This window comes from Chenopodium album, chromosome 7 (assembly GCF_948465745.1).
Source record: "Chenopodium album chromosome 7, dcCheAlbu1.1, whole genome shotgun sequence".
NCBI classification, from domain to species: domain Eukaryota; kingdom Viridiplantae; phylum Streptophyta; class Magnoliopsida; order Caryophyllales; family Amaranthaceae; genus Chenopodium; species Chenopodium album.
In genome coordinates this window covers 73675562-73703503 of record NC_137840.1, presented here as the reverse complement: position 1 = coordinate 73703503, position 27942 = coordinate 73675562, and the positions used below count along the sequence as shown (strand labels likewise).

The 27942-nt window shown below is 36.8% G+C and overlaps 1 protein-coding gene across 1 annotated transcript; it reads left to right on the top strand.

Moving 5' to 3' along the window:
* Positions 1-1116: 1116 nt before the first annotated feature.
* On the top strand, positions 1117-26946 carry LOC145639506 (BEACH domain-containing protein C2-like). Its single transcript, XM_081690763.1, has 32 exons — positions 1117-1409; positions 1792-3828; positions 4385-5172; positions 5275-6006; positions 6491-6625; positions 7898-8002; positions 10606-10719; positions 11127-11203; positions 13570-13651; positions 14435-14752; positions 14924-15543; positions 16109-16193; positions 16356-16550; positions 17283-17828; positions 17932-18075; positions 18198-18677; positions 20163-20308; positions 20781-20850; positions 20976-21059; positions 21213-21269; positions 21366-21434; positions 21537-21623; positions 21707-21823; positions 22138-22287; positions 22801-22885; positions 22972-23092; positions 23221-23317; positions 23429-23542; positions 23868-24237; positions 24388-25172; positions 25397-25519; positions 26500-26946. The coding sequence occupies exons 2-32, from the start codon at positions 1848-1850 to the stop codon at positions 26572-26574; spliced, it is 8952 nt and encodes a 2983-aa protein (XP_081546889.1). The 5' UTR covers positions 1117-1409; positions 1792-1847; the 3' UTR covers positions 26575-26946.
* Positions 26947-27942: the final 996 nt, after the last annotated feature.

The following is a 27942-nucleotide window of genomic DNA, read 5'->3' as shown; positions in this document are numbered from 1 at the left end:
TTATTTATTTTAATTTAATTTTTTCTTTTGGGGACCATTCACATGATGACACCGTGTAAAAGTAACTTGATATATTAGGTTGATGATCAGTTGGGATTGTTGTTGTAGGAAAACACATGTCAATTTTGGATTATTCAATAATAATAAAAAATCGGGATAATTCAAAGTAAATCGCCAAAGATGGGATTAAAGTGAGTGTTTCTTTTTTCTTTTTTTTTTTCTTTTCCAAAAAGATGTTGATTACAATATATATATATATATATATATATATATATATATATATATATATATATATATATATTTTTAAAAAAAAGTGGTTTTTTGCAAAATCAAGAATTCAAAAGGTGATTTTGACAAAATTACCTTTAATAAATACCCACTATGGGCTTGTTTAGTTCACCTTATTTTTGCTTATCTGAACTTATGTGATCTAGTCTGATATGATTTGATCTTATTTTACATTGTCTGATCCGATCTAGTCTGATATGATTTTATTGTGTGATTTGACTAAAATTTGACCTTAAGTGTACGATTATTTGTAAGATAAAAAATATATCAAGTATAATCTTGTTAGATTTGTAATAATATGTATTTTATGAATATGTTATTTTCATAATTTTTTTATTACGAAATTAAAGATATTTAGCGATAAAAAATTGCATATTAAACGATGATTTGATCTGAAATTATTTTTTCTGACCTGAACTTTTTTTTTTTTTTTGAATTTATTTTTTGAAAAATAAGAAAATTTAAGTGACTAAACAAGACATATGTGATAAAAGCCCTTCTTTAAGATCACATTTTGGATTGGACCAACCAAGTGGTCCAAGCCCATACCAATTGCTGCCCAACAGACAATCCATATCGTACACTTGTACCCTCTGCCTGATTTTCCTATCCTATCCAGCCTAGTTGCCCAAGTGCCCAACCCAACAAATCGAAAATAACCTCCTAAATCATCTAATCTATCTCAAAACATCGAATCCAATACTATTATAGCTTACGATAAACATTTCATCAAGACATAAACCCAAAAATCCGACAATCGGTAATAATCCACAATCATCGAGTCTAGATCTAGCCACTTACTAGTATTTTGTTTTGGTTCCCCTGATTTGGTAAAACTTATTCTTGCACCTTCTAATATTTGTTCAAATCGCACGAAAAAAAGCTACCCAACTGAAAGAGAAGAACGAGAGGAAAAAAAAAAAACACGAGAGAGAGCGTGGAGGTCCACTTCCTCGCATTCCCCTTTCATTTCGGTTGCACCTTGTAATTTCTTCTTCTTTCTCTCGCGCTCATTTTCTCTCTTCTTTTTTCTCTCTCCTATTTTCCGATCGATTCATCGTCTTCTTTGATTTTCCGATCAAATTCATCATCGGATTCACATTGCCGGATCATTTGCAACGGTAACAGTTACAAGCAATTTTATTGATTATTTATTTTGATGCATTTCATTTTTCGATTTGTTAGGTTTTGTTGGTTGTATTTTTTTTTTGTTTTTTTTTTTTTTTGGTATTGGATTTGGTCCACATTTTGATGATGTATATCTAATTTAAGTAATTTACGAGTTTGACTTCAAATTGAGAAGTTTTGTAGCTTCGATTTGACAAATTAGGCAATGAATTTGGATTTTTCATGGAACTTTAGTTGTTGTTATTTCAATTGCATTGAAATGTAGTATTGTTTCGTGATTCTTATCCTGTTTATCTCAAATCAAGTAATTAAAAAGTGCAAGTTGAAGTCCAGCTTACCGGAAGTAAATTGATAACATGATCTTTTGGTTTTCAGGTGTGCAATTTCGATTAATTATTATGAGTGATTGTTAGGTTAAAAGTAGTGATATAATGGAGGAAGAGGAACTCAAACATATAGATATTTCTGAGGAGGACTTAGATTTAGATGGAAATGGAGGTGGTTTAATTGGAGGTGAAGAAGCACAGTCATCGCCATCTCTACTTAACTATGATAGTGTGTTCCGTCAGGATCGCGTGAATCATACATCTGATAGTTTTATGGCATTGAGTGTTGAAGAGGAGGGGTTTGAGCAAGTAGCTTTAAACGATCAAGAGGATAGTGACGGTGGACTTTGTGATCGTGAGGATTCAGGTGTGTCACTGGCTTCTGACAATGTGGTAAGTACACCTGGTGGGGTGGAGAAAGCCGAGGAAGTATTAGATGGAAGTTTTGTAGATAATGTAGAGTTGAGACAAGAACTCGATAGTTCAAGTGTTGGTCATATGAGAAGTTCCTCTTCTACTAAAAATGATGTAGATACTGAATCTGAAACTTCACCTATTGTGTCGCAGCCAAAATTAAGGCCTAAAGGTTCCATGTCCACTGTGTCACCTGAGCTATTGCATCTGATTGATTCTGCCATCATGGGAAAGCCAGAAAGCTTGGATAAACTTAAGAATATTGTCACTGGTGTTGAGGCTTTTAGTGATGAGGATAGTGATGCAATGTCTTTGCTGGTGATTGATTCACTTCTAGCTACGATGGGCGGTGTTGAAAGTTTTGAAGATGATGAAGGTAATAACCCCCCTAGTGTTATGTTGAACTCTAGGGCTGCCATTGTTGCAGGCGAGTTGATACCTTGGCTTCCTTATGCTGGTGATAGTATGGGTGTAATGTCCCCTCGAACGCGGATGGTTAGAGGATTGTTGGCTATACTACGGTCATGCACAAGAAACAGAGCAATGTGCTCGACAGCTGGTTTACTTGGTGTTCTTCTAAGATCCGCTGAGAGAATTTTTGTGTCAAAGGGTCAGTCTATGGAGCAGGTTGAGTGGGATGGTATGCCTCTATGCTATTGTATTCAGTATTTGGCTGGCCATTCTTTAAGTGTGGTTGATTTGCATAAGTGGCTTGAGGTTATCACAAGGACTCTTACTACTGTATGGGCTCCTCATTTAATGCTTTCCCTGGAAAAGGCAATTGGAGGAAAGGAATCAAGAGGTCCTGCTAGCACGTTTGAATTTGATGGTGAGAGCTCTGGTTTGCTTGGTCCTGGTGAAAGTCGTTGGCCATTCACCAATGGGTATGCATTTGCAACATGGATTTATGTAGAGTCATTTGCAGACACAGTAAATACTGCAACTGCAGCTGCTGCCATTGCTGCTGCTGCTGCTGCCACAGCTGGAAAATCATCGCCAATGTCTGCTGCGGCTGCTGCAAGTGCACTTGCTGGTGAAGGCACTGCACACATGCCAAGGCTTTTTAGTTTCTTATCTGCTGATAATCAGGGTTTGGAGGCATATTTTCATGCTCAGTTTTTGGTGGTTGAATTTGGTACTGGCAGGGGAAAAAAGGCTTCACTGCATTTTACTCATGCTTTTAAGCCGCAATGTTGGTATTTCATTGGTTTAGAGCATACTTGCAAACAGGGTTTACTTGGCAAGGCAGAGAGTGAGCTGAGATTGTACATTGATGGGTCTTTGTACGAAACTCGCCCTTTTGAGTATCCTCGTGTTTCTAAGACACTTGCATTTTGTTGCATTGGGACAAATCCACCTCCTACAATGGCAGGGTTACAACGTCGTCGTCGTCAGTGCCCCCTTTTCGCTGAAATGGGACCTGTTTATATATTTAAGGAACCAATTGGACCTGATAGAATGGCTCGTCTGGCTACTAGGGGAGGTGATGTGCTACCTTCTTTTGGCAGTGGGGTTGGGCTACCTTGGCTGGCAATGAGTGACCATGTACAAAACCTGGCAGAAGAAAGTTCGCTACTGGATGCAGAGCTGGCTGGATTGCTACATCTTCTTTATCACCCGAGGTTGCTCAATGGACGATATTGTCCAGATGCTTCTCCAAGTGGTGCTGCAGGTCCTTAAACTTATTGTATATTAATTGTAATTAAATATTTAATTATCACTTCTTCAGAAGCACCTGAAATCATATTTCTTCTCAGAGTTTATATGTTTTGTAGCTTTTTTATGTTTTGAAGCTATACAATTAGTAGTTCATTTTTTGTCTAAGCATGAATTCTGTAGATCATTGTTGCTGTCCTGGTTATATAAAAGGCTGAAGTAGTTGGCTTGCCACACTCCTCATTTAACAATCATAACTTTCAGCTCTAGGGAATTAGTGCATGGATTGTTCATATATGACCAGAACTTTAATTGGGTCTTCATGCAGTGAACCTAAAGCATAATTGTTAGACCACTATTGTAGGTGCTCTCTGTGTAGATCATTCTTTTTTCCTAAATAGTATCTCCTTTAGTGCTATTCTTTAGCTCAGCACCTTTAACCCAACATATCTGGCTTGCTTGATTTTATTTAAGTTATTGACATTAATTTCTCCTTAGTCCTCAGTAGTATTATCCTCACTGCAACTGGGTAACTGCAATAGATGTCTTGACAGTGTAGCATGTGTTTACAGGTGCACTTCGCAGACCAGCTGAAGTGCTTGGACAAGTACATGTTGCTTCAAGGATACAGCCAGTGGATGCATTATGGGCATTGGCGTATGGTGGTCCAATGTCGTTGCTTCCTCTAACAGTTTGCAGTGTAAATAATGATAGTTTGGAGCCTGAACCGGGGAACCTTACTTTATCTTTGGCCACTGCTGCTCTAGCTGCTCCAATATTTAGAATTATTGCTATGGCTATGCAACACCCTAAAAACAATGAAGAAATATGTCGTGCAAGAGGTCCTGAGGTTTTGTCTAGGATCTTGAATTATCTTCTGCAGTCATTGTCTTCATCTGACGGTAAACATCATGATGGCGTGGGAGATGAGGAACTTGTTGCTGCTGTTGTTTCTCTATGCCAAGCTCAGAAACATAACCATGCGCTCAAGGTGCAGCTTTTCAGTACGCTTTTACTGGATCTTAGGATTTGGAGCTTGTGCAACTATGGACTGCAGAAAAAACTATTGTCATCTTTGGCTGATATGGTTTTTACTGAATCGTCTGTAATGCGGGATGCCAATGCTATTCAAATGCTTCTTGATGCATGCAGAAGATGTTACTGGATGACTCGCGAAAAGGACTCAGTCAATACTTTTTCTCTAAATGAGGAAACGCGTCCTATTGGTGAAGTGAATGCTTTGATTGATGAACTTCTAGTAGTAATTGAACTTTTAATGGTAGCAGCACCACCTACACTAGCTTTAGAAGACATGCGTTGTTTGCTTTGTTTTCTAGTGGACTGTCCCCAGCCCAATCAGGTACTACTGTGATTCTAGCATTATATCTTAAGTTTTCGAATTTAATTTTTTTTGCGTAATGTGTTACTGGGTCAGGAGTTGATTGTTACACTAATCTTCCAGGTTGCTAGGATTTTGCACCTTATCTATAGGCTAGTGGTTCAACCAAAGGCATCACGTGCTCAGACCTTTGCTGATGCTTTTATATCATGTGGTGGGGTGGAAACACTGCTTGTTCTTCTGCAGCATGAAGCAAAGGCTGGTGATCAGGATATGTTTGAATATCCTATCGAAAACAATGAGAAGTGCTCGTCCGTACATGGGTCTGAAGTGGCTCATGATGATGGAGTATCAGAAAGTAGTGATGGTAGAAATATTGAATCATTAGAAGAGAAGCAACTTGCATCTTTGGGTGAGCCGGGATTAGAGTCCCTTAGCAGTAAAAATGGGGTGGATGTTGAATTACAGAACACTACTGGGGATCTATCTACACGAAGGTCTGTGGAGAGAATGGCATCTGCTTCAGAAAATTTTTTTGCCAAAAATGTGGGTGGAATTAATCTATCAATCAGCGCTGATAATGCCAGGAATAATGCTTATAATTTTGACAAAATCGATGGTGTTGTTGTTGGAATCATCAAACTTCTGGGTACTTTGGTTGCATCAGGACATGTAAAATTTAATTCCAATACCCCATCGTCAGCTGTTACCGGCAGTTCTGGATTGCCTGATACAGGTGGCTCTATGTTTGATGATAAGGTTTCTCTTTTACTTTTTGCTCTGCAAAAGGCTTTCCAGGCAGCCCCAAGAAGACTTATGACTGCTAATGTGTACACAGCTTTACTGGCAGCCTCGGTATGACATTACTCTTTTTTTTTTTTTTTTTTTATTTATTTTTATTATTATACTCTGTTTGTTCATTAGTCTTGTTCAGTTTGTGGATTTACTAAATGAAATTGTGCAGCCTTGTTCAGTTTGTGGATTTACTAAATGAAATTGTGCCGCTAGAGTAAAGAAAAAAGTGTTCTTTAGGTTACGATAATGTGTCTCTTTGTCAGTTCTGGGAATGTGCTTCCAGAAGATAAGTAGATAACTTGACAAGTCTTTCCATTATCCATGAAAAAAATGTTTCTTATGATACGATATTTCAAGTTGGGTGATTTGAATTCTATAATTGTAATTCCAAGTTTCTTTGCTCCTCTGCTTTACTGCTTGTATAGTTGTATTATGTTATTCTTCCAAAGAAGCCACATAGACAATTTGTAAATTCAGCTGCTGTTGATTCATACAAGTTTTCACATAAATTTTTGACATGGATTTTGTCATTTTTTTTTTCCAGATAAATGCTACTTCGACTGAAGATGGTTTGAACTTGTATGATTCTGGACATCAATTTGAACATTTACAGCTTTTGCTGGTTCTCTTAAGGTCACTTCCCTATGCATCTACATCATTGCAATGTCGAGTGCTCCAGGTACTGCTCTCCACTCTTTTGTAATACACTAATACTATATGTTTGTCTTGTTGAAGAATTGAATCCTATAAAAGTTTTAATAGTTATTTTCCATACAGGTTAACGTAAAACATTTTTGGGATTCTGGGTTTTGGACCTTGAAATTATTTATTATAGTTTTTGAATAGAAGAAAATGAGGTAGTGGCGATTGAAGGAAGATAAATAGTATTGACAATTGAAATTATAATTGCTTTGTCTTTATTTTTTATTTTTTCGTGATAAGATTTAACTGTTTCTTATTTAGGCATTAGCAGTAGTTACTTCTATGTGAAAAAAGGGAAGGAATACCTGTGGATACTTTTTTTTTTTGGAAGGATAGAATACCAAAGGATTTCAGGAGGAGGAGTTAGTGTAGATATTCCCATATTTGTTTTGGCCCTTTGACCTTTTTTTTTTAAAAATTTTTTATTTTGCTTTTTAAAACAAAATGTATTTTAATTTGTTATAATAGTACTTAGTCTCACATGATTTTGCACTTTTGGGTTATCTTGGGAACTGTTTACTTGTAATTTTGTAAAATGTTCATAGTGACCTTTTTCAAACCATTTATGTTTTTTATTCACATGTTACCACTCATTTAAAACCTTTTAGAATTTTTATTCTTTTTACTCTTTTAAAATTCTGTTAAGTTTTACTATGCTCTTTCTTTTTCTCACTTTAGACACCTTTTTTCGAAGTTTTTCAACTGGCTTTCTTGTTATTTCCTTTTTTCTTTGTCAGATCTCGGATGGTTCCATATGACAATTCATGTTAGCCAACCCATTTGGGTCTTAAGCTTTGTTGTTGTTCATAGTGACCTTTTTTTTTAAAAAAATTTAAAAAGTAAATATTACTATTTATTTTTAAATACAATTAGGAGGGTAATTTCACCCAGTAAGAGTGATCAGTACTAATTGCATGTAGCATTAGGTTGGGTGTGAAAGGATCTACAGACTTGGGGAGCTTTTTGTTTCAAGTTTATGTATTAGTGTTGAGGTGCGCAATACTGCGCATCTAACATGTTCTTTGAATTATATAGTGGTCGTACCTAATTGTTATTTGTCTGTCTATTTACAACCAGCAATATCATAAATTTGCTTTTCAATTCATGGAGTGCAGTCTTAAGTCCTCTTAACATAATGCTGTCAGTAATTGTTAATAATAATAAAAAAAAATTACATGATGCTGTTAGTTTAATGCAGCTTTTTACACAAACTTTTAAGGTTTCTAAATTGCCTTCTACATGATTTCAGGATCTTCTGTTTTTGGCTTGCAGTCATCCAGATAACCGGAGCTTTCTAACTCAAATGGAGGAATGGCCTGAGTGGCTTTTGGAGGTTCTCATATCAAACTATGAGGTAGTGTCTCTATTCATTCTGAAAATGTCTCCGATTTGAAAATAAATTGCACGGTGGTGAAAATTGGTGTAAATGGAAATGGGAAATGGCCAATATGAAAAACTTACAGACATGTGTAGCAACAAAGCTGCAAGCAGTAATTTGAAAAATCAGGAATCAGTTTTCTATATCAATCAATCAATCAATCAATCAATCAAAGCCTTAATCCCAAAAGTGGGGTCGGCTAACATGAACCAAATTTGATTATTCCGTGTAGTCATCAACATAAATCTTTCTCCTCCATCCCTTACGATCCAAAACTTCATCCTCACGTAAATCCATGCACTTCATATCCTTCCTCACTCCTTCCAACCAAGTCATCTTTGGTCTCCCTCTTCCTCGTTTAATCCCTCCATGGTCCCACTCTTCCACTCTTCGCACCGGTGCACCCTCGGGTCTCCGTCTTACATGTCCAAACCAACGCAGACGATTTTCCCTTAATTTATCTACAATGCCCGCCACACCTACTTTCTTGCGAATAACCTCATTTCTGATTCTATCTCTTAAATCCTCTCTTTATTCCAATATGAAACCCTAAGCTAAATTTTATTAATAAGTAATCACATGTCACAATTTGCAATTTAGACATTTAGATAAAATCCACATCTAGTGATTTCCTATGATAGGGAGTAGAAGAGAAAGTTCCAGTGATTCATTTTAGAGCAAAGGCTTTGACAATGGGAGCAGCCAAGTGGTGGCTTTCCTGCCTCCCAGGCTTTAGAGGTTAGAGGTGGAAGTTAATCCTTGGGGAAGTAGTTGGGGGGCGTGTGATGGATATTTGAGTGAATTGGAGATCCAGGAGTTGTACCAACTTATTTAGATTTTTATGGATAATCAAAGCGTAATTGCTTGTGACATAAGACACAACTAAGATTATTGAGCGAGATTACGTCAGTCTAAGAGAGAAGATGCTTTAGAGAAGATTGGTGATGGAGAGAGTCTAGAGACTCTGAAGGGAGTTGGGAGAGAGAAAGGAGACATCACTTGTGATGGCTGCTTGTGTTATCAGCTGGAAAGGCTGATGGTCCAATTCTGTCAAGCTGTGGATATATTGTGAGTCTCTACCCATATATAGTCCTGCTATGGTGGTTGATTTGGCTCAGGGAGAAAGGTTGGTGGAGAGGTGATTATAAGAACTAAGATGCACTGAAATATAATGAGCCATCTTTTGTCACATTTTTAATTTTTTAAGGAATTTTTTGAAAATAATACCACAAATTTTACAAAAAAATGGATTATAACACCACAATTTTTCAAATTTTTATTATAACACCACAAAAAATAAAAAAAAATGATTTCATTCACCACTTGCTAACGGATTTTTGGATGTAATCCGTTAAAGGGACCCACAATGGACACGTGTCAATAAGATATTGATTTAAAAAAAAAGAATTTTTTTTAAAAAAAAACCCTAACCTAAACCCAGCCAACCCCACCACCAGCACCACCTTCTCCAGCCGCGCCAACGCCTAACCCAAGTCGACGGCGTCACCTGCCCCCCGAAACCCGGCGAAATTCTCCCTTCCCTTCTTCCCCCTCCTCGAAAACCACCCCAACCCTGCTTAACTGCCACAAATCACCGCATACCCACCGCAATTAACCACCTACCACTACAAACATCAACCCCGAAAACCACTCTCCCTTAGCTTTCACCCTCAAAACGGCCGAAATCAACCATGACAACCCTCGATTGGTCGATTCCGGCCGCCGATTTCGCAAAACTAGGGGAAATGGGTGTGGATTTCGCGGTAGTTCGGGAAATGGGGGTGGATTTTGCGGTGGTTAGGGATGGTTTTTGCGTTGGTTTGGAGGGCTTAAGGTGGTTTTTGGGGAGGGAGAGGGGGTGAATTGGTGGATCGGCGGTCAAAGGGGTTGGTTTTGTCGGATTTTGTTGGGGCAATGGATGCCGGCGACAGTTGGCGGATGAGGCAGGTGGTGCAGAGGTGGTGGGATGGCTAGGTTAGGTTTTTTTATTTTTTTTTTTATTTTTTTATAATATTTATTTAAACCACTAGACACTTGACACGTGTCTTGTACGGGCCCCACTAACGGATTCCATTTAAGAATCCGTGACATGGTGGTGAAATCCAATTTTTGGATTTTTTTGTGGTGTTATGTTTAAAGTTTGAGAATTTGTGGTGTTATAATCCATTTTTTGTAAAATTTGTGGTGTTATTTTAAAAATAATCCATTTTTAATTTTTTTTTTTTTTTTTATATATATATATTTTTTATTAAGTCAGCTTTGGGTTATAGTGGGCATGACACTCTTGTAACGAAGTTTGTTGTCCTTAAGATGCTTTCAGACATTCCCTTAATGGTCTTTTGACGATACTTGCTACTCCTTCTCGTATTATCCTGTCCTGCCCGTGCATACCGGGGATGTTTTAGGAACAGGAAATGCCACCTCTTTTCCATTTTGTGCTTCATAGCTTTGAAAAAGCATTACGAAATTTGACATATTCTTACGGTTACCATTAGAAACGGGAGATATTTAGCCCACGTGCTTTGTGTATGTGTATGAACTACTTGCGTACTGATGTCATTGTTTTGTTGTTTGATCAGAGAGCTTCAGCGAAAAGCTTGAATTCTTCAAGTTTGGGAGATGTAGAAGATCTTATACACAGTTTCATGATCATCATGTTAGAACATTCAATGCGGCAAAAGGATGGATGGAAGGTGGGCTTACTTGGTTCAGTACTTATCTACCTTTATTGCAGGAATATAATATATAAACTTTTTACAAATGTCTTAAGGGATTGTCTACAGCATACCTTCCAAAAGATGTTTAGTTAAATATGTTGATTTGTCTAATTGTGATATGTTTCACTTCAGTGTGCCTCTTATTTATTATTCAAATACAGGAAAAATGATAGCTTTTGTTTCTATTTCTTTTTTTCTTTGTGCTTGAGTGAGATCTCTGGGTATCAGTCTGTTTCATAACTTTGTTGATCAATAGAGTTAAGTTATAACTTAATATTTTAACCACTTTATTAATGACTTGGTCAACAAGTGATCTTCTTATACCTGGTTGTTTTGAGTGCAATAGTATCATTTATGGTCTTGCTGTTATTTCTTTTGCACAGGATATTGAAGCGACAATTCATTGTGCAGAGTGGCTCTCTATGGTAGGTGGATCTAGCTCTGGAGATCAACGTATAAGGTACTCCCTTAACATTAAATCTGATTCAAGTTTGATGGCTTAAATATGAGATAGAGCATTTTGGATAGCTTGTTTTTTGACCTGTCTGTAACGGTTATACTAGTTTGGTAAAAAGTCTTTTAGTCCTAGTTTTTTTGGCTGCCTTTGTGGGTTTGAACTGCGAAGATTAGTCAATCACATATCATGGTTTTTTTGAACCAGAATAACCAGTAAGGAAAATTAATTTTTCTACTTTGGGTATGGCCCTGACAGGCAACACCTTTTCTGGCATCTTTTCGATTCTTTATTTTTTTGGATAAGCATTAAAGGTATAAGAAAGACATCATGGGTTCTTGGACAAAATGCTAATGCTTGGGGGCTTTCGTCTTATTGTCTAGCCACTTATCATAAAAATAAAAAAAATGTCTGGGATCCCTTCGAACCTATCACCTTGACTCCAACTATACAATAGCCTAAGGAAAAGAACTCAAAATCGGAAATCTTTAATCTCCAAAAGCCGCTAGTTTACTGGTTTCTTTTTTTTTTTTTTTTTTTTTTCAAGCACACTACTAAACTGCCAACAGAACTATTCTTTTCACTTTAGCCGACCAACTTTTATTTTGTTTTTTTTTACTAAGTCACAATGACGTCATTTGCAGAATAGGCTTCCTTCTGCTCATCCCAACTAAGGCTTATGATAAGTGCCAAAGCAAACAAACATAAGAATGGAAGAGCAAATGCTGAAAAAAACTCTTCTTCCGTATGGCATATACTTTGGTTTGCTAGGCACATTGCATCTTAGGTCATTGTTAAGGCAAATCTTAATATTCTTATCATTGATGTTTTTCCATGCAAAAACTGAGAAGGGTTTTTGAAAAAGCTTTTGCCTTTTATAAATGTTTAGCAGAGAGATATTATGATCATAATTTACCATCAAATGCCTTGAAGTTGGAGGACATATCACCAGTTGAAGAGGAAAGGGAGAACTGTTGGTTCTGGCCTTCCGGGCATGATTTATGACTTTCTAAAGGAGGTAGGAGCAAAATTGAAGAAGAAAAGAGAGAGGGACTTCCCAAGGGAGAAGGATGAGCAAGCATAGATCAGCAGAAAGGTCTGGATGGAGCAGAGAACATCAGCCTTGCCATGGGGAGAGAGAAGGGTGAGGAGGAAAGAGATGATAAGATGATAGACTTTGAATTTATTTAGAGCGAACACTAGCTTACATGTTTGAGTTTTTAGGGATCACTCGTTTGATAGAATTAAACCCAAATTTGATACAATTTACAAGTGGTTTACATTGATAACCTACCAATCACCCTCTTGAACAGCTTGAAAATCCTTAGTTCTTTTTTCACAGCTTAAAAAAAAATTCTCTGTGCTTGCAGCAAATGCAGCCTCTTCTCTGCTTGGGGTATTGGTACGGGCTAATAGCAACCATAGCTACATTAGCTTCAATAGCTGCAGTTAGAGGTGTCAATTCGGATGGTTGGATTGGGTCTGATGAGGTCGGATTGGGTCAATTTTTAAAGTTGAGTCATGTTAAATTATTATGTTTACGTGAGTCAAAATCTGAATTGGATATTTTTCGGGTCGGTTTTGGATCGGATCGGGTGTGGTTTTGACACCTCTAGCTGCAGATTGCAGTTTAAACAAAAAAGAGTGAGATTCATTATAGAAGATAAGCTTTTCTAATTTTCAATGTTTTGGATTTCACTTAAATAAAGACTCCAAGGAGAGAGTTTTGGCTTTAGATTGGGTATATTGAATTCCAAATCTAAAAACCAAATGGAACCAAATTGTGTGATTTGTGTGTTATGTAAGGAGTATAGAATACGTAAAGTTCATATGGCATTATCAACTTTCAAGTAGTTTTCAACTTGTATAGCGGATTTACATTATACATTATTGTAATTTCTGGAGCATTAAATTTGGCTGGTATGAGTCTTGCACCTTGGAAATGCTTTTCTTGTGGTTCTTTTGGCTCTATTTTTAGGAAGTACTGTTTATGTTTTCGGAACAGTGCTACTTTGTCTTGCTTGTGGGGTGGAGATATTTGTTTTGCTTCTTTGTCAGTGTATGCAGGCATGCAGCTAGGTAGGTCACAGGGATTTGTTCATATGATGCAGTGTGACTTTGAGCTCTAGGGGTTAATTTCATTTTTCTGTGCTCTTGGGTCAGTACTTATTACATAACTTTGAGTGCCTCAAAAACTGAAGGTTATGTTGTGCTGACAGATTGTAGAAATTTCTATATCTATAATTTTTTGTAAGAAATAATTAACTGACTGGATTAAAGGGAAGTGCATTTATTACTACATGTCTTGAAAAATTTGCTACAATTTAACCTCAATAGAGCTCATTGTTGGTTTTTATTGGCATGTTTTCAAGACGTGAGGAATCATTGCCTATATTCAAAAGAAGACTACTGGGTAGCTTGCTGGACTTCTCTGCTAGGGAACTTCAGGTTCAGGTACTACATGTTCTTCTGAAACGTAGGTTCTGTGTGCAGAGATTGTTTCATTGCTTTAGTTTCTTTTGTTTTGACATTTCTCGCAGTTTCACCCCTGTGGAATAAAGGATGTTAAACCTTAGTGGTGAACTTTTTCTTATCACCCCTGAATGCAGTCTAATGCTGATAAACCTAAAATTGCGATTAACTCAATCTAACTCAAAGTTTGGGTAGGACGCTGAATGACTAATAATTAATGGTCTCCCCGTCTCTCTTTCGTTCAAAACTGAAAAGTTGAAATTTGATTTAGCCTTTACATTATAATTTGACATCTGGTTCATTTAAAACACATAAAAATACCTTTAAATGCTTTTAGTAGCTGCGGAGGATTCTTAATACAACTATAATGACTGTTCACTCTAAGATGCCTGGTTTATAGGATAATATAGTGAATCCTATGGAATTCTGATTTTGAAAGAGAAGTATAATCCAAAGCCTGCTGTTGGAATAAGTAGGAGCAGGATGTCTTTGCCCATAACTTGCATTATACAGAGTATAAGCTATAAGCCTATAGCAGTTATCGTTGCGATGGCCCTTGTGTACTTGTCCTTGCAGTAATGTGAAAGGGCCTGCTGTTATATGTTTCTGTCCAATGAAATGAGATCTTTTGTTGCCTGTGGGAGATATAAGGGGGCTTGGAGATCTCCTTTTGCCTACCATAATTGTAATATTTTTTTTTTCATTCTAAACAGGTGCAAACTTATGTTAAGCTTCTTACCTGTGTTGTTATTTCCTTCTGAGCAGACTCAAGTCATTGCTGCTGCGGCAGCCGGCATCGCTGCTGAATTTTCCACACCAAAAAATGCTAAGGTGGAAGCTGAGAATGCTGCTCAGCTTTCAGTGGCATTGGTAGAGAATGCCATTGTTATTTTGATGCTAGTTGAGGATCATTTACGTTTGCAGAGCAAAATATGGGGTGCTAGTCATAATGCTAGTGGCACTGTGCCCCCCCTTTCATCAGCTAGTCAATCACATTCATCAACTGTGGCTGCTGGAGAACAGAAGGATGTTTTGGGTGACCGTAAATCATGGTCTGGTGACACTGGAGGACTACCCCTTGATGTATGTGCATCTGTTATTTTTGCTATAGTTGATTTACTGTGCGTTTGTGCAAATAGTCTTATCTGACAATACCTCATAAGCCTTATAAGTTAACTGTTAACATATATTTCTGTTATTTGTGATGACACCAATTTAATACCTTTGTGCATAACCTGTGTATTTATCATTCAGATCCTTACTTCAATGGCTGATGTAAATGGGCAAGTATCTGCGGCTGTTATGGAAAGACTAACTGCTGCAGCTGCAGCTGAACCTTATGAATCTGTCTCTTGTGCTTTTGTGTCTTATGGAAGTTGTGCAAAAGATTTGGCAGAGGGATGGAAGTTCAGGAGCCGGCTTTGGTATGGTGTTGGTGTTCCTTCCAAGTCAACTGCATTTGGTGGTGGTGGCAGTGGTTGGGAGTCTTGGAACTCTGTTTTAGAAAAGGATGAAAATGGTTGCTGGATTGAGCTTGCTTTGATAAAAAAATCTGTTACGATGCTGCAAGCTCTGTTGCTAGATGAATCGGGACTTGGTGGTGGTCTTGGCATCGGCGGAGGATCTGGTACAGGAATGGGAGGAATGGCAGCTCTTTACCAGTTGCTGGATAGCGATCAACCATTCCTATGCATGCTTCGAATGGTGCTTGTTTCCATGAGGGAAGAAGACACTGGTGATGAAAGTATGCTTATGAGAAATTTGAATTTTGAAGATGCATCATCAGACATGATACATAGACACGCTGGGAACATGACCATGGATTATAACTCTAGATTATCTACTAGAAAACCTAGATCTGCATTGTTATGGAGGTATATGGATAGCTTTATTCCGATTACTTTTGCCTTATTTTTTTCCACTTCCAATACTGTAGTATCCTGCTGGTGTATTGTTTTTACAGATGGCATGTTGTTAGTTATCCTAGTTTCTGTCTTGCTTTGTTTTTCAACTATGATGCCAGACTATGTTAAAACTTTGTTTTTATCTCTGCATCTTCTGATTTATATTATAGCGTTTTTACTACCCTACACACATCTTTAACGGATATAGTAAGGCCTACCATTAATCTTTTCTTTCATCCCCCCCCCCCCTAGCAGCCCTAGTTCCCCGGAAATAGTGGAGAAAAGCAGTATAGTTTTGGATATATATGTTGGTGCCCTTCTACTCTATGCCATAATAACATGTAGAGAAATCGACTTATTTCAGGCTCTAGTTTCTGTTGCCTTTTTGCTGTTTCTTTGACAAGTTCTTGATTCATTGCATTAAGTTTTTCCCTAATTGCCACTTTGCCTTTTGCTCTCCCCTCCCCCCCCCCCCCCCCCACACCTTCTATTCGTGGGCCAAATGCATAACAATTTTCTTGAAAATGGTGTGCAGTGTGCTGTCACCTGTTCTAAATATGCCCATATCTGAGTCCAAAAGGCAGAGGGTGTTGGTTGCATCCTGCGTCCTGTATTCTGAGGTTAGTTTATTGAGATTCAACTTACATTCTGAAAATATCTTAATTGTCATTTTCTGAAATTGCTATTTAGTCCTGACATCCTGTTATATCCCTAACAGATTCCTTTCAAGTTGTTTGTTGTCCGTACCTTTTTAATTATTTGATTTTGGATGTCTGGTTCAGATGTGGCATGCCGTTGGAAAGGATAGAAATCCTCTGCGCAAACAATACCTGGAGGCTATAATACCTCCATTTGTTGCAATTCTGCGGCGGTGGCGGCCATTATTAGCTGGAATCCATGAACTTGCGACTGCAGATGGTCTCAATCCTCTTGTTGCTGATGACCGAGCATTGGCTGCAGATGCTCTTCCTATAGATGTAAGTTTTATACAATTATATTATTTCTGTTTCTCTTTTCCACTGTCCTATGGTTTTTGTCATTTTTGCTGCTGCTGCTCTAAAGGCTAAAGCTGAAGGTTGTTTCACGTATGGGTTTTTCAATATATTCTTGAAAATCTCTCTATGCACTTGTTAGTTGAGTAAGTTTTCTAGAAAGTGCTTTGTGCAAACTGCTATATACATGTCTGTCAATCCCTGTCATCACACTGTGGATTATTCCATTTCAGCGTATGGTTAATGGCAATAATGCTTTTGGCTTCCCTGCTGCTGACATGGATAAAACTGTTTTCTTATTTTATTATATTTTTAAATTTTTTATATGAATAGGATTAAGATTTAGTTCTTGCTACCTGTAAAATATCGTTGAATAGTTGCAAGTCGTAACAGACTAAGAGTCCATTCTTTTAATATGTTTAATATTTTATTAGCTGGGGAGAAGGTCAAGGCTGGATGCCGTCTGCATTTGTTAATTTTTTTAGGATACTTGTGACCCGTTAGTGGTCCTGTCGCATGTTTTAAAACCTATTGTGCATGTATCTTTCACATATATTAAAGTCTTTATATGTTTGATGCCCATTTCTTAAGTCTATGTATTTGTCAGTTCGAACTTTTTTTAACAAGATCACGCAACACTATACATTCATATATGCCCAATTGTGTACATTTGATGTTTACTGCACACATAATAAAAAATTGTTGGTGTGGTTTCAGGGAGCTCTTGCCATGGTATCTCCAGCCTGGGCTGCTGCATTTGCATCTCCACCTGCTGCAATGGCATTGGCTATGATTGCAGCTGGTGCTTCTGGAGGGGATGTTCCTACACGTGCATCAACAACACAGCTTAAGCGTGATGTGTCGTTGCTTGAGCGAAAAGCAACTAAGCTACAAACATTTTCAAGTTTTCAGAGGCCACCAGAAACTCTGAGTAGATCTCCAGCTGCTCTTAAGGATAAAGCAGCTGCAAAGGCTGCTGCCTTAGCTGCGGCCCGTGACCTGGAGCGTAATGCAAAAATTGGTTCAGGCAGGGGCCTAAGTGCTGTTGCGATGGCTACTTCTGGTCAGCGAAGAAATGCAAGTGACATGGGACGTGTTAAGAGATGGACTCTTTCAGAGGCCATGGGAACAGCTTGGAGGGAGTGCTTGCAGCCAGTTGATACTAAATCAGTTTATGGCAAAGACTTTAACGCTTTTTCCTACAAATATATTGCAGTACTTGTTGCAAGTCTTGCTTTGGCTAGAAACATCCAACGATCTGAGGTCTGTGCTGACTCTCATCTTGGACGCTTTCAGTCATTATACCAATAAATCATTATATATTCGAGTCCTTGTTGCAGCCATCATGCAAATTTTTGTATCGCAGATTGACAGGCGTTCTCAAGTAGATATGTTGGCTCGCCACCGTCAAGCTACTGGAAGTCGTGCTTGGAGGAAACTCATTTATTATTTGACAGAGATGAAGTGTCTCTTTGGGCCATTTGGTGACCATCTATGCAATCCTGAATGTGTATGTAATTAATTGCTTCCACCAGGCTATGTAAAATTTTAACAATGGACCGGACACATTACTTGTTTTTACTGGTTGTCTTAGGCAATAGAGTACTAAAATTTAGTCTTAATATCTTGCAGGTTTTCTGGAAGCTAGACCTCATGGAAAGCTCCTCAAGGATGAGGATGTGTTTAAGGAGAAATTACAGAGGCTCATCACATGTTGGTGCTGCAGCTGATTATGAAGATAACGATGCTTCTAAACAAGATCAACCGAGGGACATAAGTGCAACAAATGCTTCTGCCTTGGCAGCTGAAGCAATTTCCGCTGATGCATTAAATGAAGATGGTGAGCATGCTGATGTCAATAATAGGATGAGTATTGACTTTGATGGGGAGCAGCATGAGGAAAATCATTCAAGGCAGTCCGTTGGACAGGAATCACGAATGCAAGTGTCATCAGATGCTAATGATGCTCCAACTACCAGTGGCCAAGGCATGACAGAGGATACATCAGCAGTTGCTCCTGGGTATCTTCCTAGTGAGCTTGATGAGAGAATTATGCTTGAACTTCCTTGCTCGATGGTGAGGCCGCTGAGGGTTGTACGAGGAACCTTTCAAGTAAGTCTTGTGTGACCTGTGCTGGTTGCAATTCATTACTATATTTTTTTTTCTAGTTGCCTTCATGCAGTTGTACCTCTGTCAGATGTTGAAGGAAATTTCCTCAAGTGTCATTTAGAGGGAACCTTTCAATATCTTCAAAATGTTGAAGGAAATGTCCATATATAAAGTAGAAAGTATTTCAAAATTCATTTCTGTTTAGATGCTAACATTGATAAGTGTCTAATTGGACAAGACAAGATCATAAAAGGATAGATAGGACTCTGTAGTAGTGCACTAGTGCCTGCAATTTCGCTCTCTACTACTATTTACGAGTTCCAAAACCTTAAAATTGTTCCCTACAACATAGGCATTTTTGTTCCACTTGAATGCAGAAAGTTTTCACTCAAGAAATATCTTTCCTATGTGTTCTGCAGCATCATATTCTTAGGGAAACTGTAAGTTAATTGAAGGAATTTTAGACTTTAGAAGGATTTTTATGCTCTGTTTAAAAAAACTATTGGGAATTGTTGTTCCCTGATTGAGGACAAGCTCTAATATTTAGTTCACCCATATATTAAACGCGCATCTAATTCAGCCTCATGAAGCCCTGTTTGAAGTAGAATGTATGTAGAATATGAAGATTGCTGTATATTCATGGTCATTTTTCTGTAGATAAGAACATTCATAAAAGTTTTTTCAAACAGCATAAGCACTAGGAAATATAAAAGAAATGCTTATTTTTCTTTCAAATGACAATAGACTGTTTCTTTTAATGACAATAGACTGTTTCTTTCAAATGACAATAGACTGTTTCTTTCAAATCACACTTTACTATTTTGGTGCATTATATCTGGTGAACAGTGTTTTAGATGAAAGCTTGAACCATAATGAGAACTTTCTAATTTCTTTTAAGGAGATGAAGGTGAAAAATTCACTAATAGGATTCCAACATAATTGTTTGTAAAAGACTGTCTGACTGATTGTGTTCATTAAACAAGACAAATGCTTCAGTTATTTTGATCTGTGTTGCTGCTTTAATAAAGAGTTATTTTATCAGAAATATTTACTTCATAATTATATGCTAGGTAGTGCTTGATAAGACTGTATCAATAATATATACTTCCTCCGTTTCTATTTAGTTGACGCGTTTGATTTAGGCACATATATTAAGGAGAGGAGAGAGAGTGAGAGAGAATGAAAAAGTAAGTGGGGTACCTTGTAAGTGCAAGGTAAAAAATTTATCCTAAAAGGAAACGTGTCAACTAAAAAAATTCCTAAAAAGGAGTATGTGTCAACTAAAAAGAAACGGAGGTAATATGTTTTTTTAAAAACTTATCGCTTTTGGATAAATGTTGTGCTTCAAAGTAATAATTACATTCCGTGTACTTTTAAATTTTAACTATCTTCTAGTTTATTGTAAAGACTGAAGTCACAATACATCTGCTAGTTCAGCATGTGTTTTCAGTTTTGTAATCTGTCTTACAAAATAATTGTTGATTTCAGATAACTACAAAAAGAATTAACTTTATAGCCGATAATAGTGAGACCAATTCGTCAGGGATTGAACTGGATCATAGTTCAGAAAATAGAGATCAAGAAAAGAATCGTTGCTGGTTAATATCTTCCCTTCATCAAATCTATAGCAGAAGGTTAGTTTGTGAGAGATGATCATAGCCATTTTAGTTTGTCATATATTTAAGTTTGGATCTTCTTTGATTTCTTGTTGTTTTTTTTTTCGGTGAAAATTTCTTTTGTTGAAGATATTTTTTTTCCCCTGTCAAGTACTACCTCCGTTTCCCTATAGATGCAACGTTTTGACTTTTTGTCTTTTTGACCTCCCACTTACTATTAACTTTTGTTTATAATTTTATATTAATTAATTATGCATTGAAATCCCACAATATTTTTTATTATACATAAAAATATTTAATTTTTATATATATGTATAAAGTTTAGTCAAAGTTGATAGATAAATAGTGCAGAAAGTCAAAATGGTGCATCTATTGTAAAATGGAGGTAGTATATTTTTTGCAATTCTTTTTGTCCATTTTGATATACCTTCAATTTTCATCGAGTTAAAATAAAATTTCAATTTTGAAATGTTTGAATTTGTCTTTGCAGATATCTTCTGAGAAGAAGTGCACTGGAGCTTTTTATGCTTGATCGCTTTAACTACTTTTTTGATTTTGGGGTATTTGGTCTTGGCATCTGCAATTTATTTCCTTTTTTTAATTGCTTTATATTATGAAACCTTTGTTTGTTCATTAATTTTTGGCAAATTTTTGTTAATCTGTCAAATTTATATTGGTTTTGTAGACTAGTGAAGGTAGAAGAACTGCGTATCGAGCTATTGTGAATGCACGCCCTCCTCATTTGAACAACATATATCTAGCGACTCAGGTTTCTACTAATGCTTTTTTGATTGACATCTTTTGTTGGAGGATATTAGTGACTTGGACCCTTTAAATTTTGTCTATGACTGTAGTAGTTTCTCTGCTGTTGCTGTTTTATTTCCGCTTCATAGCCCTTTTGTCTGTTTTTAATATCCTGTAGAGACCCGATCAGCTTTTGAAAAGAACTCAACTGATGGAGCGTTGGGCTAGATGGGAGGTAAAGGCATCATCCTTGGTTTTGTAGAGCTCTTCAAGCAAAGTTTACTTTGTCTCTCAGTAAAATGATCTAAAAGAATGGTATGCTTATTTTCAGATCAGTAACTTTGAATACCTAATGCAACTCAACACACTGGCTGGGCGTAGTTATAATGATATTACTCAGGTTTTCATTCTGCTGCTACAATATTTGAATTTTTCTTACATATATGGTAATGACTCTTCATAGTTGTTGATGTCATTTCTTTTTCTACCTTGTTTGATGCAGTATCCAGTATTTCCTTGGATTTTGTCTGATTATACTTCACAGAATCTGGATCTTTCTAATCTTTCTTCTTATCGAGACCTTTCAAAGGTGATTAACACAAGTTATTTTTTTTATAATTGTTATTATTGATCAAAGCACCAGTTCTGATAACTTATTGTCCCCTCTCACAGCCTGTTGGTGCTCTAAATCCTGAACGCCTACAAAAATTCCAGGAGCGGTATTCCAGTTTTGATGATCCTGTTATCCCAAAGTTCCATTATGGCTCACATTATTCAAGTGCTGGAACAGTACGTTTCTTTCTTTTCCATGACAATGTTTGTGAACCAAATATTTTGGCTTTGTTAGAAGGCATTTTTTTTTAAAAAAAAAACATATAAACAAGCAGCTGGCCAGTTTGAAAAACTGAATGAGGTTGAAGGTTTTGGATCATATGGTTTTAAAATTTATTATTCAGTCTCTAGCATATAAATTGTTTCATTTCCATGAATTTGTTGATTTTATTAATTATAATGTGTATGCTAAAGTTAATTTCGAAATCTCTATCATAATGATGATCTTCCCTTCATAATTTTGTCAATTCGTATATTACGTTTTTTACTAGGTGCTGTATTATCTTGTTCGACTGGAGCCTTTCACCACTCTCTCTATTCAACTACAAGGTGGTAAATTTGACCATGCAGACAGGATGTTTTCTGATATTGCTGCTACTTGGGAGAGTGTTCTTGAAGAGATGAGTGATGTGAAGGAATTGGTAATTATGTTCAATTCAGTCCAGAAGTTCCTATACATAATATGTTTGGGTCTTGTTCTCTTAAAATATAATAAAATAAAAAATATTTTTTTGGTTTAGATCAGTTCAGTTTAGCAAGCATCTGCTTTGACAGATAAATACAGCCCAGAAGGAAATTAAATTTAACCTGATTGAAGTGAAATTTAGTTGATCAAAATTGAAATCAATTTCAATCAGGTAAAATCAACTTTTCTTCAATGGAATCTGCCTAGTTATCAGTCTAAAGGGCTGAGTTTTCCATCCTAGGGGATGTGCCTTTTAGGGCGAGTAAATTTTCAGATTTAAAAAAAAAAACAAAAAAACACAGGGATAATCAATTATGATAATTGAAAACCAGTTTTGTTTGAATAATTTCAGTTCACCGTATAAAGTAAAAAACAGTTGAAGAGAACATGGCCCAAGTTATGTAATTATTCAAAGGTTTGGTTTTTTTTTCCCCCCCTTCTTTGACTAGTTCTTGTCTGGACATCTTAGGTTCCGGAGCTGTTTTACCTTCCTGAAACATTGATTAATGAGAATTCCATTGATTTTGGTACCACACAACTTGGTCAAAAGCTAGGTATGTCCCTAAGAGATTTTTTTGCGCATTGTTAATTTGTGAATTAGAGAGGACGAGTTAATATGTTACCTTATGCGCTCTTCCAGATTCAGTTAAGCTTCCTGCTTGGGCTAAAGATCCTGTTGATTTTATTCATAAGCATAGGATGGCTCTTGAGAGTGAGTATGTTTCTGCTCATCTACATGAGTGGATTGACCTCATATTTGGGTAAGTTATATTTATTGCTTATTTTCTTCATTTAATCTTTCATTTGAGTAAAACATGCAAAGCCATATTCTTCTCAAAGACTTGGCTATATGTAAGTATCAGTACATAATGATTAATTGATTGTTTAGGTATAAACAACGGGGGAGGGAGGCTATAACAGCCAACAATGTTTTCTTTTATATAACATATGAAGGAACAGTTGATATTGACAAAATTGCCGACCCTGTAAGAGAATTTTCCATGTGATTTTTGTTTTCCAGTTTGGATACTGAATTGTCCAATTTAAACTGACATTTTCTTTTACCTGCACAATTTTTGTTTGATTGTGAATTTAAGGTACATCAACGTGCCACTCAGGATCAGATTGCTTATTTTGGGCAAACCCCATCTCAGCTTTTGACTGTTCCCCACATAAAAAGAATGTCGCTCTCAGAGGTGCTTCAGTTGCAGGTAGCCTGGTTACAATTTAAGCTAATTACTACTTTATCCTCTCAATCCGTTTATGGTGACTACATATAAAATCCAAGATCCACTGCTGCAGTCTCTTAGGATGGCTCAGCGTGAACACCTAAACTTTCCTCCTGAGCTTGCCTAATTCATGTGCAAGAATAGCAATTTTCTCCTTGCCCAGTGGCTCTTTTATTAATTTATATATTTATTTTTTACTAACACTATGCATGTGCAATGTCATCAATATATTAGTGTATCCTGTTGTTTTTCAATTGTTGCACACTTTGATAATTAATACTATTTTAATATGAAATGTGCTAATCAGACAATTTTTCGGAATCCAAAAGAACTCAAACCATATGCTGTTCCAATGCCTGAACGCTGCAATTTACCTGCTTCTACAATGCATGCTTCCTCGGATTCTGTTATCATTGTTGATATAAATGCTCCAGCTGCATTTGTGGCTCAACACAAGTGGCAGCCAAATACACCTGATGGCCAGGGTGCACCTTTTCTTTTCCATCATGGGAAAGCCACTGCCAGCTCTTCTGGTGGAGGTTTGATGCGAATGTTTAAAGGGCAAGCTGGAGCTGTTTCTGAAGATTGGCATTTTCCTCAAGCATTGGCATTTCCTACTTCAGGAATCAGAAGCTCGGCTATAGTTGCTATAACCAGTGATAAAGAAATTATAACTGGTATGTGTTTTGCTGTTGTACTCTCTTATACGATCGTAGTGGATTTTTTAATTTTAATTATTTTTTTAAATTCACTTATGTGATCTCTTATACAAGAGTTTATTAAGTGAGGCTATTTGCTTACCCCTTTTGAATCTATCTCATCATCAGGTGGGCATGTTGATAACAGTATCAGAATAATATCAGCAGATGGGGCAAAGACCCTTGAGATGGCCATAGGGCACTGTGCTCCTGTGACATGCTTGGGTCTATCATCTGATAGCAATTACCTTGTGACTGGGTCTCGAGATACTACCGTATTGCTTTGGAGGATACATCGTACAGCTACATCTCATTCTTCCAGTATTTCAGAATCCTCCACTGCTTCTGGTACATCTTCAAACAGCAGTAATGCTTCGGCAAGTATCTTAATAGACAAAAGCAGGAAGCGGCGAATTGAAGGACCCATACATGTCTTGCGGGGTCACCTTTCTGAAGTTATATGCTGTTGTGTTAGCTCAGATCTTGGAGTTGTTGTTTCTTGCTCTGAATCACCAGATATTCTGCTTCATTCTATTCGAAGGGGCCGTTTGCTCAGAAGAATAGATGGTGGGAAGGCTCATTCTGTCTGCCTTTCATCTAATGGCATCATAATGGCTTGGAATCAATCTCTTCATATGCTCAGCACCTTCACTTTGAATGGTATTGTTGTTGCTAGAGTGAAGCTTCCCTTTTCTGGAAGCATAAGCTGCATGGAAATTTCTTTTGATGGACAGACTGCTTTGGTTGGGGTGAACTGCTCTCAGAAGGAAGGATCTCTTGACAGCAGCAGGTCTTGGAAGTCAAAGCAACTGGAAACTGAAGCCCTTTCCTCGGGATTGGATGAGAAACAGGAAGATTGTATGTTGGATATAGCATTACCTTCAATTTGCTTTCTCGATCTATATACCTTAAAGGTATGCACAAGTTCTATTGTTCACATGCTTTCTTGCTTTCTCTTCCCATCTCCCCCCCCCCCCCCCCTGTCTTCTCCTCATCCCTCTTTTCCCTTTTTATGATAATAATTATAAAGGATTACTGCAGATTGAAGTCAACTAATTTTTTATTTTTATGTTGAATCATAACTTCCAGACGAACGCTTTTCAGAAGTTTTTACCTACTAACAAGGCTGTAATGACAGGTTGTACATACATTGAATCTTAAAGCTGGGCAGGATATAACAGCCATAGCTTTGAACAAGGACAACACTAATCTTCTGGTCTCCACGATGGATAGGCAATTGATAATATTCACGGATCCAGCTGTAAGTTGAAATACACTTAGTTTTATTCTGCTTGTTCTAAGAACGAATTGTATCTTTTAATACCTACAAAAACAGATTACGGCTCTCATTTTCTCCTGCTGTTTGTGGGAGATTTTTACGGAGTAGAAAAGAACTACAGTAAAAGGGACTCTCTTGGGTTGACTTTTTCCATGAAGTTTGATAAGATAACCTGCCTGACTGCCTTGATATTTGGACTAGAGAATCTCTTTCCCTGTTAAATTTTACTTTCTTGAACAGTGCTCCCTAAAGTGGATCAGTGATTCATTGATCAGATGTAGAATTCCATACTTCAGTAATGCAGAGGCTGTCCTCTTTACAGCTGAAATGCACACGTGTGCAACATTAAAACATACACATTTCATGCTTCTTACATGTGGAATGTTTTCCAATAGAAAACATAACTATTGGTACCTTAAACAGGATTGTATTGTCTGTATGACTACATCCCAAAATTGATTATAATCTGGATCGACCAGTGTCGATTGACCAGCTTCTCCAACGGTTTATAGCAGGATGTCATTAATAAAAAGCAGGATTATTCCTAGAAAGCTTATGCAACTTTTTGTCTGTAGGTGGTACATGTTTCACAGTGATGCATTTTAGCTACCTAGTAATAACATCACATCATTATGTTTGAATTGTAACCTTTCTTGGCGTTTCTTTGTATGATAAATTGTATTGAATTCTTAGCGTAGTCTTGATGTCAATTATATTGAACCAAATAAGGATCGCAAGTCCCAACCCCTAGAAATCTTGGTTGAAAACTCCCTAGACACCGGTCTTACTCATAATGGTTATGTTTTTTTTTTCGTTGTTTTATTCTGTCCTTTAATCTGGTAAGTCTGGTGGTAGTTGTCTTTCAGGAATGAAAATCTTATATTATTGCTTACGGTCCTAAGAAAGACGGTTTAAGGGTTTGATCTTTGGCTAACCATAATTTTATTGCTTATTGCTTACAGTTGAGCTTAAAAGTGGTGGATCAAATGCTGAAGCTCGGTTGGGAAGGCGATGGACTTAGCCCTCTCATAAAATGATTGGGCCATGTATCGTTTGAAACTAAAATATTGAAAGTCTTTGTGGAAGAGGTAAACAGGAGTTATATCCTTGTAATCTGACTGCCAAATTGTTCAGACTTCAGATGCTGTTTTTGTATTTCTCATCTGACAGTGACAATTTGGTTTGTATTGTATGTAATCATCTTCATGTATTTATGTATCAACACGAGGTTACGAAAATAGGTTTGATAAAGGCTAGTTTAGGTACATTTTTGACTTGATTGAGTTGTAAATTCTTCGGTATTGATACAGGTTAGGCTGTAAAACCCTCTGTTCAGTTATACAAGAATACAAATCTACGGTTGCCAATTCCTTTTACATAATAAAATCTGGAGTTGCTTTTTTCTTTTGATAGAATTTTTGTAGTTGCTTTTTTCTTTTGAAATGAATTAGAAGTTTCTTCAAACAATAGCATATCTAAAACCTATTTTACTATTTTTAGGATTGCGCTATATCTTTATATCATGCCCTTTCAGTTTTAATATTTTTTTGCACACACTATACACTGAAATTTATTTTAATATGAAATACACTGAAATTTAATTTAATACGGAATACATTGAGAGGAAAAAAAATATATTACCTCTGTTAATGGTTATTTGCAACTTTAAAAAATTTTATATTTCAGAAATAATACCCAAAGTTGCAAATAACCACTAACAGAGGTAAATTATGGTCACACATGAACACAGTACTCACATTATTTAAACACTATAAGTAGATGCCATTTGATTTAGAAGCCCCTTTGGGAACCTCTGAAAGCAACTTGGTGGTTCAAAAAAATACTCTAATTGCCAAATTTGATGGCTATATAATACCCAAAATTTGACAGATTTGGTAGGTAGGATATGATGTAAAAAACACAGGGATTCATAAGGTATGTATATATAGGTCACATAATAGCTCCTATGAGATTATCAAACATATAGGACGAAAAATGTACCATTACATGTATAATAGATGATAGGTGGTAAATATTTTAGGGGAAAATATTCAACGTATTTGATGATAAAAAGTACCACTACATGCATAATAGTACACAAAAACTACTATTTAGACAATTTATATTTTAATAGTACATTATACATGTATAAAGGTACAGTGTTGAGTCAACTTTTTCCAAAAGCTTGTCAAATTTACCATTTTGCCCTCCTATACGTTTTGTAAACATATAAGAGGTATGCGCCTAGTTGCACTCATTGTTTTGAGCAATTATCATGCATTAGTTACTCACATAAAGGCCTTTGTTGGTCTATAGTCAATGAAAAGAGCACATAAAAAAGCAGCCATATTACTGTAACGGGGCGTTTGGATTGTGGGAATGGGAGTTTGGGGATTAAAATGTGG